This window comes from Myxine glutinosa, chromosome 7 (genome assembly GCF_964187855.1).
Source record: "Myxine glutinosa chromosome 7, kmMyxGlut1.1, whole genome shotgun sequence".
Classification (NCBI taxonomy): domain Eukaryota; kingdom Metazoa; phylum Chordata; class Myxini; order Myxiniformes; family Myxinidae; genus Myxine; species Myxine glutinosa.
Window position 1 is genome coordinate 157,310,116 of NC_136267.1, and position 14,113 is coordinate 157,324,228.

The window sequence follows — 14,113 nt, forward strand, 5'->3', positions numbered from 1 at the left end:
GGGCCTTCGTTCAAACTTAACTGATCTCTCCATACAGGTTGCTTCTGTCAAACCAGACGTGATCTGCTTAACAGAAACTTTCCTCCTTTATGATGTCTCTGATTCCATAGTATCTCTCCCGGGCTACTCCCTCCTCCGGTATGATAGACCTGAGCCTCGTCCTGGAGGCGGGGTTGCTATCTTTATCAAAAACTCTCTTCCTCACTCGCCCTGCACTGCACTCTCTCCACCTCACCCCCAGGAATACCTCTGGCTACGGCTTCCCCTTCGCTCCCACGTCTTGTTCATATGTGTGTTGTACCGTCCACCAAACAGTGATGACTCCATCTACATCTCGCTGTCTGATGATATGGACCAACTTCTATCTACTCATCCCAACTCTCTCTTCCTCATATGTGGTGATTTCAATTGTCACCATGCCAGTTGGCTGGGTGTGGGTACCTCTCTCACCAGCCATGGCTCTTCAGCAAAGGACTTCTGCGACTCACTGGGACTGACACAATCTGTCAATTTCCCGACCCGGATCTCAGTCAACGGAACATCTTCTCTTCTGGACTTGGTTATGACTAACTTCCCTGAAAATGTCTGCTGCTCTTCTTCTGCTCCGATCGGATCATCTGATCATGTCCTTGTTAAAGTGGACATCTCTCTGACCATCCTCAGGGAGCCTGCTCAGCGTCGACGAGTCTGGCATTTCACTCAGGCCAACTGGCACGGTCTTCAAGCAGCCATCAATCATCTGGACTGGTCTCCCATCTCTACCACCTCTGACATCAACTCATCCTGGGAATTCTTCCAAAGTAAATTGCTCTCTCTCATGCACAGATTTATCCCATCTCGTCTTCAGTTGTCATACCCTTCCTCCCGTCCATGGTACACGGAATCTTGTGGTGAGGCTGTTGCCCAGAAACAACTTGCCTTCGTCTCCTGGAAAGCAAATCCAACGGAAGGAAATCTCATTTCCTTTCACAAAGCCCGAAACAAGTGTGTGTCCACCCTCAGGAGAGCCAGGAAACAATATCTCTCCGTTCTCAAGACCGAACTCTCTTATCTGTCTCCCTCTTCCAAATCCTGGTGGCGTCTGGTCAAATCCGTTTCTGGTGTTTGTTCCCCCTCCATCCCCTCCCTTACCTCAAACGGCTACACAGCTGACTCCGCACGTGAAAAAGCTGAATGCCTCAACTCTGTGTTTGCCTCTAAATCTTGTGTCCCAAACCCATCCCTCTCTGTACCCACCATACCCAGTCGTACCCTGCTGCTCCTGGACTCCGTGTCCTTTCCTCCTGACAAGGTGGAAAAGTTTCTGTCAACCCTCGACTCTGATTCTGCAACTGGACCCGACGGCATCAGCCCACGGGTCCTAAAATCCTGCTCTGCTGCTCTATCTCACCCTCTCTCTGTTCTCTTCACCCTCTCTTTTGCTCAAGGTCAACTGCCATCTGCTTTGAAATCAGCCAACATCACCGCTTTGCACAAAAAAGGTGCAAAAACAGATCCAAGCAACTACAGACCAATCAGCCTTCTCCCAATTATCAGCAAAGTCATGGAATCCATCATTGCTTCGGATATGAAATCTTTCCTCTTCTCCAATGGCTTGATCTCTGATCATCAATTTGGTTTCAGACCAGGTCACTCTACTCTGGACATGCTGCTTCTGCTGTCTCAACAATGGATGGAGGTCCTCAATGCCAAACAGGAAATTAGAGCTGTCTCCCTCGACATATCACGTGCCTTCGACACGGTCTGGCACCCCGCTCTGCTCACCAAACTCTCCTCCTTTGGTATCCATGGAAATCTCCACGCATGGCTGGCGGACTTCCTCTCTAGTCGTCGTCAACGTGTGGCCCTGAATGGGTTTCTCTCATCTCCTCTTCCTGTTCAGGCTGGAGTTCCCCAAGGCAGTGTTCTGGGCCCCGTGCTTTTTCTGGTTTTCATCAATGATCTCTCTGACTCTCTCGAAAATCCTCTCTATCTCTTTGCTGATGACTCCACTCTCTGCCGCTCCATTCCTCTTCCCTCAGATCGGCAGTCTGCTGCCTCCTCACTCTCTGAAGACCTGGACAAAATCACAGACTGGTCAAACAAGTGGAACATGTCTTTCAATCCTGACAAATCTCACACTCTTACTATGTCTCTCCGAAAAGATCGACTGGACAACCCTCCCATCTACTTTCTCAACAATCCTCTCCAAGAAGTTCTGTCGCTCAAGATTTTGGGTCTCACTATCTGCCATGATCTTTCTTGGGAAAACCACATTTCCAAGCTGGCCTCCAAAGCCAGTCGCCGACTGGGCATCCTCCGTCGTGCGAAGTCCTTCCTCGGCACACCTGAGCTCCTCACCACATACAAGGCTTTCATCCGCAGCTCAATGGAATACTGTTCTCCCCTATGGGCCGGTGCTCCTGCCTCACACCTAGCTCGGCTTCACGCTGTTGAAACCAAAGCTTTCAGAATTATTGGAATCTCCCGCGATGAAGCTATCTCTGAGGGCCTTTCACTCACTCACCGCAGGCAGGTAGGTGGTCTTTCTGTCTTCTACCGACTCCTCTCCGGCCTTGCACCCCCAGCTCTCTCTGTGCTCTGTCCCCCAAATATTCCTACAGGTCGCACAAGATCTGCCAGCAACCCTCTGATGGTTAAACTGCCGAAATCTCGGCTCTCTGCTCACCTTCACTCTTTCATTCCTCTTTTCTCCCGCCTCTGGAACAAACTCCCTCACTCCCTTCAATCCCACTCCTCCCTCCAGGTCTTTAAAACAGCTGTTCACCACCATCTCTTATCTTCCCCCATCCAAAACCTTGATCTTTTCTACCCCCGCTAATTCACCCCAGATCCACCTTGTTTGAAATTCCAACTTCTTTCCTGGAAGTCCTGGCAGTGTCCATATGTTTTATACCTCTCCCACCGCCCCCTTCCCATGCCCCCCCCCCCCCCCAAAGCCCTCGCCCTCTCTCAGATCTCTCGATGTCTCCATGTCTCTCGGTCCCTGCTCTCAAATGTTGTGTTTGTGTCCTTCCCCCTCTCTCCCCATCTTGTCTACCGCTCCCGATGTTATATGTTTTATGTGTCGGTTTGTCTTTCTGTGTGATTAATGTTCGCTCTTTCACGAGCCTCGATCTTGTATACAAAAAAAAAAAAAAAAAAAAAAAAAAAAAAAAATACAATGGAAGGTCACGTGACCCAGCACTATTAAATAAAGAACTCATTCTGATCACTTTTTCTTGATTTACTTGATTTATGTAGCCGATTGCAGAATACCAACACAATCCACCTCATCAAATATATAAATTTTATATTTATTATACTATCTCTGCACGTCGGATGCACCACAATTGGGCCCATATTAGCTAATATAAGCCTAGTTGGGCAGCCAGACTAGGGGAAGGAATTCTGATCTCACACACTGGTGGCTGTGCTCATTATTCCGCCTCCACTACCTCTTGGGTTACCCTTGGAGAGGATGAATGCTAGAGGAGTAAACCCTGAAAATAAATCCAGAGTGGAGTGCCTCAGGTGATCTGATACCAAATTCTGATATCTTTCCAGCAACTCCTGCAGCTGACCACGTACCAAATGTAGTGACAAGTTAATTCCTTTGAATAATACTAGCAATGTCGAGAGGCGGATTCTGGTGCCTGCACAACTCAGAGCCTCCTCAGCACCCTGCCCAGCCTTTGTGTCTGCTGATATGATTTTTAAAAAAATTGGGGAGAATATTACATGTAAAATGTTAGCATATATTGACGATTATAACTCATATATTGTTACATGGAAAGGTGCGTCAGAAAGGGGGGACAGGGAGAATACATTGCATGGATCATCTCGCGATGCTCGCCTCACCACACGTCGCTACAGAGGCACGGGCTTGTTTTCACTGAGGATAATGACCTGTCTGTCTGGGTCGGAGAGGGGGGACAGGGAGAATACATTGCATGGATCAGCTCACGATGCTCGCCTCACCACACGTCGCTACAGAGGCACGGGCTTGTTTTCACTGAGGATAATGACCTGTCTGTCTGGGTCAGGGAGGGGGGCGAGAGAGAATACATTGCATGGATCAGCTCGCTATGCTCGCCTCACCACACGTCACTTCAGAGGAACAGGCTTGTTTTAAATGAGGATAATGACCTGTCTGTCTGGGTCGGGGAAGGGAGAGAGGGAGAATACATTGCATGGATCAGCTCGCTATGCTTGCCTCACCACATGTCGCTACAGAGTCACGGGCTTGTTTTAACTGAGGATAATGACCTGTCTGTCTGGGTCGGGGAGGGGAGAGAGGGAGAATACATTGCGTGGGTTAGCTCGCTATGCTCGCCTCACCACACGTCGCTACAGAGTCACGGGCTTGTTTTAACTGAGGATAATGACCTGTCTGTCTGGGTCGGAGAGGGGAGTGAGGGAGAATACATTGCTTGGATCAGCTAGCTACTCCAAGTTTACATAATGCAAACTTTTCTTGTACAAAGGTATTTGTAAAATGGTAATATTATAGATTTGTAATTTATTTTGAATAAAAAAGGTCCAAATGGTGTAAAGCTCTAAATGGTCAAGGGTCTAAGCTGGTTTAATGGGTCTAAAGCATCTTACATGTCTTTGGGGTCTTAAGGGTCCTTGTGGTCTTTAATGGTCTTTGTGTTTTTGGGTCTTCAGGGTATTTTGAGTGTTTAAGGGTCTTGGTGGTCTTAAGGATATTGGGGGACTTAAAGGGTCTTCAAAAGTCTAAGGGGTCTCAGCAGTCTAAACTAAAGGGTCGAAAGGTATATTCCAACAGTACGTAATTAATAGACAGGATGCAACAGGGGGGATATGAATTATTATTAGCTGCGTGGCGGACGTGGATGTGTGTGTGTGTGTGTGTGTGTGTGTGTGTGTGTCCAAACAATCAAATTTTCAACAAAACTTTATTATGATAATATGTCGAAGACAAATTAATAATTTTTTCAAAATGTCAATGGTCACTGTCACATAACATCGTCAATTTTCATCCGATTGACCTGAAATTTTAAGAATTTGCATATTGGGTTACAGAATTGTTTCACCAATCAAAAGCTAGAAACTGATTTTTTTTTTTAAGATAAAAAGCTCAAAGATCAAGGCTGCATAAAATGTTAATTTTCATTTTGTATATTTTTTACAAAATGTTTTCCTTATGTTGAGGATACGGAAGAGGAAGAAGACGTCTGAATGCAGGCAGACGCAGACGGGTATTGCATTTTCAGATGCTTTCTAGTTACCCTTGCCAGAAAAGATGGTAATGCATTTGAGTCTGTTTGTTATTTGCAAAATCGAAGATTTTTCAAGTATATTGGTCGGTTGTGTTTGTGGTTCTGTCTGTCTGTTTGTCTGTTTGTCTGTTTGTCTGTTTGTTTGTCACTGGCCTACAGGTCACAATTCTAAACCGATCGTCACGAAACTTCACCAAGTTGTATAGGTCGTCCCAATTGAGAAGCCTATACAGTTGAGTAGCCAGATAGGCCCCCCATGCATCCTCTGGAATAATTAACGGCACCTTGTTTTTTAAATGCATAAAGGTGTCCTATAAAATATTTAAGATGTTTCCATTGCGAAATATTGTCCCATGGGCTTTTTATGGCGGCCATCTTGGATTTCGTCCAGTATAGGTGACAAATTCATAACTTTTGATCTATATATCATAGAAAGATGTGTGACCCCACTTTTCTATACAATTTTCACATGAAAACACGTTTAGAAGCATCAATTCACGGATGTATCAATGTTTTATTGCCAAAAACACAGAAAATTACAAGAAATCTGAGGTAATCAGTCTGTTTTTTTCAGCAAAGTTCTTCATTGTCGGTTCAGTATCACTTGTCGTCTTCAGCAAGGAATGCCAGAAGCTCGTCATAGTCATCCACTCCATCGTCCTCGTCATCCTTTTCGTCAACGGTGGCCCCTTTCTCCAGGATATCCACCATGGAAGGTGGAAGGACCGGTCCATGTGACCATAGAGGCTCGAGGGGGCCGTCATCCTTGGCCCAGCCTTGGCCATCCTGAGGGAGTGGGCAGTCGTAGATTTCAACATGGGATCTCTTCCATTGACAGACACGGTAGTTGACTCTGTCAATATGCAGATAGAGGGAATCCTTGCAGGGCGAAAGTCGGGAAAAGTCTACCTTGGACTTTGACGTGAGCTTGTCGTCGTCACCCACCATGTTCCTCAGCATCAGAGCACGCTCCTCATTGATGCTCTCGATACGTGTGTTCCCATACATCAGGCAGGTGAACTCTTCCAGCGCATCATAGACCTCATCTTTTACTTTCCAATCAGACCCCAGGTCAATGAATGCCTTCTGGAATCTGGGTTACTTCTGGAGCTTCTTCAAAGGCCCTACCTTGCCTTTTCCTCTGAATGCGCTGTTACAATCATCTCCAGTGAATGTGTACAGTCCCACCAACGCTGTTGCATGACCACTGCTCAGGGACTTTGCGAGTGCTGTGATGTCAATGAGTCGACGCTGCTTCCCCGTTCCTGTATCGAGATGGATATTGATGTTGAGAGAGGAGGCATAATGTAGAAGGCTGACTAATATGTCCGTATCGGGTGTACGAACAACCGTGTATTTGAATCCAGAAGACAATGCATACTGCAGGTACAGCATCACACACGTGTCTGACTCCTCCTGAAAAATAAATGTTGTTCTGTTGTCAATATTACGATACACAAACTCTTTTTGTGTTCACGAAATTGATTAGAATTACTTTAGCTGTCATATACAAAGCTACATACCTGTTTGGACCAGAGGCTTTGCATCTCGGACGACGACACCTCTCCATCTGTAACAGTGAGATGATGAGCCACACCCTCCACAACCAGGACAGCCGCCGTGCAGCCCTCTAGCCGAGATACCGCCGCCTTGCTGCTCCAGACTCTCAGCAGGAGCTGACACAACTGTTCCTTGTTGATGTCATTCTGGAGGAACAGCTTCATGTCAGCTGGTAACCTAGTTGATGGTCCGTTTAAATGATGTGGTGGTGCAAACCCTCGCCTCGACCTCTCCTGTGCCTTAATGGAGTCTTGATCATAAGAGTCTGTGGAAAAGACGAAGTTCTTCTTTGAGATCATATGATCCAGTGCCTTCAGACAGATCCCCCCAAAGGTTGGTGGAAGGTCCTTCAGGGCATGGAGCAAGGCATTGCCGTCTTGGATGTGGAAAGCATCCCTGGGGTAAGGCACTTCCTCAGTATGGTCAGACAGAAGATAATGAGGCATGGAGGCCTTGTTGGTCTTTGCAAAAAACCCGCTGGTGTACCGAGGCATGGAGGGACTGGAGTCATGGAATATCTCATCAATTCTAACAGATCTAATGGCTCATCGATTAGCTGTGATTTGATGAGAAGCTGGAAAGCGAGATCTCCCTGTTCTTTGTACTGGATCAACTGCGATGGGCATAAACAAAGCCAATGTCCGTGATAGCCAACTGCGTCAAGGTCTGCACCTGCGAGTGTCTCAGGGATCAAGCCACACACTTGTTCCATACGATGAGGTGAATCATGAGGTTGAGTTAACCTCTTATCACGAATCTGTTGTAAGAAAGATAGTTTTTCAGCAGGTTCTATTTTGATGTCTCTAAAAGAGGTAAACTTGCCATGATCAATTCCACTAACGTGCAATATACAGATCGGAAGCTTCGCTTTCTTTGATGGCCCGGGGGTTTCATTAGGTTTCTGTTGCCTGCTCATGATTGTTAGTGTTTGCCTATCATGCCGCCCACCACCGAATGTTGATATAAAGCATGCACAAGTTCATACACGGCATCTATTACCTTCACTCCTTCACCATATTTATGGGTTTTCTTCAGCCATAACCTGAATGCAGAATAGCAGAGATTCGTTTTAGTAAAGCAAAGCACATATAATCTAATATCACTGAGATGACTGTAAATGTTCCTTAAGTCATAACCTGAAAGTAGAATGACGTACATCAATTGTCAATAAGCAAAGCACATCTAATCGAACTGTAACCTGTACCTCCACCCAAACAGATGAACATGAAGTCGCACAGAAAAAGAAGAAAGACCCAAGAGCCAGGTGTGGTGATTTGTAGAGTTTACCCAACCACACCCATTGGACCAAGTAGCTCCTGAAAGTGCAGAGGCGACCAGTAACTGAAGGCAGCTGATCAGAGATGATGATCTAGTGCCTACAACTGAATAATTTATGTTTTATTTGCCTCTCAATCCACCTGACGCCCCTTTTCGTCGCCTTTCACGACAAGTAGGGATAGTAAAGGCCAATTTTAACCCGAGCCTCAATGGGGTCATTTCCTTCGTGTCTTTCCTCTAATTTTGCCGTTTTAAATATATATGTTTCCACGGAATGTGTGTTTTGGTCCATAAAACATCATTTAACCCTTAATTTGATGCTTCTAAACGTTTTCTCATGTGCAAATTGTATATAAAAGTGGGGTCACACATCTTTCTATGATGCATAGTTCAAAAGTTATAAATTTTTCGCCTATACGGGACGAAATCCAAGATGGCCGCCATAAAAAGCCCATGGGACAATATTTCGCAATGGGAACATCTTAAATATTTTATAGGACACCTTTATGCATTTAAATAACAAGGTGTCGTTAATTATTCCAGAGGATGCATGAGAGGCCTATCTGGCTACTCAAATAATTGTTTTTGGGGTCAAAAGGTCAAAAGGTCAACATAGGCCAAAGGTCACCAACTTTGCCAAATATCTAAAATCCTAAATTTTCATCTGATTGACTTGAAATTTGAAGAGGACTTGCATATCTGGTCACTGAATTCAACCACCAAGTATTTTGAGGTCAACATAGGCCAAAAGGTCAACATAGGCCAAAAGGTCAACATAGGCCAAATTTCTAAAATCCTCAATTTTTATCCAATTGACTTGAAATTTGAAGAGGACTTGCATATCTGGTCACTGAATTCAACCACAAATTATATTTGAGGTCAACATAGGTCAAAAGATCAACAAAGACGGAATTTCTAAAATCACCAATTTTCATTTGATTGGCTTGAAATTCTAAGCGGATTTACATATATGGTCACTGAATTCAACCACCAACTATTTTTGAGGTCAACATAGGCCAAAAGGTCAACATAGGCCAAGTTTTTTAAATCCTCAATTTTCACCTGATTGACTTGAAAATTGAACAGCATTTGCACATTGAGTCACTAAATAGGGAAACTAACTTTTTGAGGTCAAAAGGTCAAAGGTCAACTCAAGGTCAACCTTACAAAATCATTTTTCATCTGAAAAATCGTCACTTTTCTTCCTGTTGACCTGAGCTTTGATCCATATTGTCAATTTTAATCTTGATGAAATGGACAATTTGCTGTATCAATGGAATTTTTTTTCTTGGGGTTGGGGGGCGGACTTTGCAAGTATCGTGCTCCGCATGACGTCTTCTTGTTTGTTTGTTTGTCCGCACAGAATAAATATGCTTTTCTCTGCAACAGTTGGACTGATTGACAGGAAATTTTCACCACAAGTGCACCTCTACCTGTATACATTTTAATGATAATTATGATGTCATACGTCACGTGGTACAGGCGCAATCTTGGAAAAACTGAAAAACTTTGCACCTCTATATTTCCGAAAGCGCTGCGTAGCGCTTTTTAAAAAAAGAAAAATATTTTAAAAATAATATCTCTCGAACTGCTTCATTGATCCATGTGAAACTTCAAAGTAATGTAGCAATCGTAAAGCAGAACACGTGTTTAAAATTTCAATACGATTGGTCTTACGGTCTGGCATCCAGAAGTTGTTATTGTTTGAAGAATAAGAAACTCTACTCTATTATCTTCTCCAGCCATGTGAGTTTTCCATATATGTATTAATTATGTACTGTTTGAAGTCAATGGCATCCTGTCTATTAATTACGTACGTCTATTAATTATGTACTCTCAAAATGTACCTTTCGACTCTTTGGACTGCTGAGACCCATTGGACCTTTGAAGAACCTTTAAGACCCCTCAAGACCCTTAAGACCACCAAGACCCCAACATACCCTGAAGATTCTTAAATACCATGAAGAACCAGAGGACCCCCAAAGACCCCCGAGGTCTCAGAAGACCCAAAAGACCTCGAGGACCCAAAAAGACCCAAACAACCCTGAAGATTCTGAAGACCCAAAAGACCCCGATAAGTCAAAACACCCCAATGACCCAAAATACCCCAAGGACCCAAAAGAGCCATAGGACCCGGATGACCCAAAAGACTCCGATGATGCAAAATATCCCAGGAACTCAAAAGTCCCCGAGGACTGCCTCATTTAAAAAAAAAAAATATATATATATATATATATATATATATATATACTGTATATATATATATATATATATATATATATATATATATATATATATATATATATATATATATATATTTTATTTTTTTTTAAATATAATACTGAATGCAGTTTTATAAAGAGGACATAATGTGTCACTTGTGTCTGATGAAAGTAGGGTTGTATAAAATAATGAAAGAATGCACAAAAACATCCCACAACATACACCTCACAAACACGTCCTGACGAGGGTCCGCAATCTCTGATTGCTCTTTCTTGTTATTATTGTATACTTGTTAGCGTGCACTTCATTACTAACTGTCTCCGGTGATTTCTTGGTCTGTACCGTTTAAGAAAGCATTTCGTTTACCCTCTTTCCAGTACTTTTTTTTTTATATCAAACCTCATTACAATTATAAGACATCTTCCTGCCTGTTTGTTACCGATTGTGCATGTTCCGCCACCTGATTCAGATTTTATTGAATGGTCCCTGGGGAACAGTAACATAAGTTAAAATAACTGAACGCAGCACATAGACCATTTCAGAAATCTGCAGAAGCATTCATAAGACCTTCGACACTGAGGCATAACATGTTAGTAAATCTCACACGTGACAATATCTAACACCCCTCCCTCTGCCCTTCCCATGCACACTTATATAACAATTTAATTAATTTACCCTTCTTATGCCACCCTTTATAAATTTCCACTGGCATACCTGTTTAATTCTGTCCTTATGAGGTCATATGATTGATGAGCCTCCAACAGATGGGATCAGATTTGTCTGTTTTCATGCAAACAGAATCTTGCTGCGGAGAAGAACTACAACAACTTGGATGTGAGTGTGACTCAAGCCCTTCAACACCGCTCGCCATACTTTGAGGGTGTAGCAAAGTGCTGCAAGTCGGAACCACTAGAAGATATTGTATCAAGGCTTGTACATGCTGAGGTGAGGCTTCTTCTTTCCTTTTGTCTTTTCCATATGCAAAGCTCATGTTTGAGCCAGTTCAATTGCTAATTCCATGAAAACTGTGTGCTCCACGATTCTGCACCTTCTGCTGGCATTGTATTTGTGATTAACCAATAATGTTGAAATCTCTCTGATTAGACCATTATTCGGAATCATCAGTACTGTGATAATACTCGTGGTAATGTGATGAAACAGGTACACCGGCTGGTGGTAGTGAACAACGAGGACAATGTTGAAGGGATCGTTTCACTCTCAGATGTTCTTCAAGCTCTCATACTCTCCCCAGCTGGGGTGGATGCTCTGCATGACTAGAATATGGCGTGCACCATGTGCAGGCCGCACACACACAAATACATCTGCTGGTGAGGAACACTGCAAACATGTATTCACGTCAGTATGCCACATTGGTCTGTGAGTCACATGAAAACATCCACGAGAGCAATGATAAATAATGATACAATAATAAGAATAATCATACTAATAACATTCTTTCATAACATTTATGTGCTTGGATTAAACACGAATCTACCAGTGTCAGCTCTAGGGGGGAGTTCGTGGCCATCGCAAAAGTACAAAGTCACCCATGATTTTATTGTTGTACATACCAAGACCTTTCAAAAAAATTTGGGTGACAAGCCCAAATCTGTATAGATTTTGCTCCAGAGGGCGATTTTCAAAATGGCCACCATAAGTTTTACTTTTGACCATATCTTGGTCTGTGAGACTCATAGACATGATATTGGTGCCTAGACCTATGTTTTCAGAGTCAAGGAACTCAATAAGACCAATAACAATTACATTAGGTCATTACTCTCTTTACTCAATTACTCTCTGGTACATTACTCAATTACTCTCTGGTCACACACAGTCAGTCATGGCTGTTGTCTACCGCCCTCCCAAACCACACCCATCATTCCTGTCTGACTTCTCCTACTTTCTGACCCAGCTATGTTCCCTCTCCCCCTCAATCCTCCTCCTTGGTGATTTCAATATCCACATGGACTCCACTGACTCCACGCTAACCACTGACTTCACTGATTTACTCACCTGCTTTAACCTCACTCAACATGTCAACTTTCCTACCCATAACCGTGGTCACATTTTGGACCTTGTCTGCTCTACTGGACTAATTTTGCACCATCTCTCTGGCTCCGACCTCACTCTCTCTGACCACCTAGCCATCACTCTGACCATCAACATCCCCACCCCAGCACCAAGGCATTATCGCACTATCAACTTCCGTAAGCTAAACGCTTTTTCACCTGCCTCATTCTCATCGACCCTCTCTGAAAAAATGTCCACTTCTCCCTTCGTTGACCTCCACACCCCTTCTGACCTCACTGACTACTACAACCACACTCTCTCTTCCTGCCTTGACCAAATTGCGCCTATAAAAACCAAAACAGTTTCTTTCACCCATTCTGCTCCCTGGTTTACCCCTGAGCTCCGCCTAATGAAAACTCGTGCTCGCCAACTTGAAAGACTCCGCAATAAAACAGGTCTCACAGTTCACTCCCAGGCCTACAAGGACCACATACAACACTATAAAGATGCCCTCTCCCGCGCCCGCTCCGCCTACTACTCTCAAATTATCCACTCTGGCTCCGGAAACCCAAAAGCACTCTTCTCTACAATAAACAAACTCCTCAGCCCCCTGAACACCACCACCCAGTCATTCACAATAGACAACTGCATCTCCTTCCTTTCATTCTTCCAACGCAAAATTGAAAACATCTACAACAGCTTGACCACCGCCGCACCCGCTCCCCCTCAAACCACCTGCCCCCCCTTATCCTGCCATCCCCTGTCTCAATTCTCCCCAGTCTCCCCTACTGACCTCTCTGAACTCCTCATCGGAATGAAAACTGCCACCTGCACTCTTGACCCCATCCCCTCCAGCTTTGTCAAGGCCTCCCTTCCTGCTCTTTCTCCACTTATCATTGCAACAATAAACTCCTCCCTGTCTACAGGCATCGTCCCACCATCCCTCAAAATTGCTGCTGTTACCCCCATTCTGAAAAAACCTGGACTAAACCCTGACACCCTAAATAACTTCAGACCCATCTCCAACCTACCCTTTCTGTCAAAGGTTTTGGAACGCGCTGTAGCCACTCAACTCAAGCATCACCTCTCTGCCAATAACCTGTATGAAACATTCCAATCCGGATTCCGGTCCAACCACAGTACTGAAACTGCTCTCCTCAAAATCACCAACGACCTTCTCCTCTCCTCTGATGCTGGCAACCTCAACATTCTCATCCTCCTCGACCTCAGCGCTGCCTTTGACACCATCGATCACACCATCCTCCTCACCCGACTTGAAACCACCTTTAACATTACCGGCACTGCCCTCTCTTGGATTAAATCATACCTCTCTGACAGACGTCAGTTCATCTCCATCAATAACTGCAAATCCCCCACTGCTCCCCTCCCCCAAGGTGTCCCCCAAGGTTCAGTTCTTGGCCCCCTCCTCTTTATCCTTTACCTGTCCCCCCTCGGTCACTTAATCCGCCGTCATGGTCTCCAATTCCACTGCTTCGCCGATGACATCCAGCTTTTCATCTCCACCAAGTCCATCTCCACCGCCACCCACTCTATCCTGACAAACTGCATCACTGAAATAAAATCCTGGCTTCAAATCAACTTCCTCAAACTTAACTGTGATAAATCTGAAATAATCATCATTGGCCCAAAAACGCTCACCAAGTCCACCCATAACTTTGCCCTCAACATCGACGGTTTCCCAGTGTCCACCTCCCCTCACATCCGGAATCTTGGCATCATCTTTGACCAAACCCTCTCCTTCGACAAATACACTAAACAGATCACAAAGACAGCCTTCTTCCACCTGAAAAACATCG

The 14,113-nt window shown here is 44.4% G+C and overlaps 1 protein-coding gene across 1 annotated transcript in view; it reads left to right on the forward strand.

The window, feature by feature from the left end:
* Positions 1-14,113, forward strand: part of LOC137431767 (5'-AMP-activated protein kinase subunit gamma-1-like) — a 137,056-nt gene that overhangs the window by 109,836 nt on the left and 13,107 nt on the right. Inside the window, exons 10-11 of the mRNA XM_068123465.2 lie at positions 11,085-11,231; positions 11,448-11,614. Coding sequence (XP_067979566.2) covers positions 11,085-11,231; positions 11,448-11,564 — 264 coding nt within the window. The 3' untranslated portion in view covers positions 11,565-11,614. The remainder of the gene's footprint in view (positions 1-11,084; positions 11,232-11,447; positions 11,615-14,113) is intronic.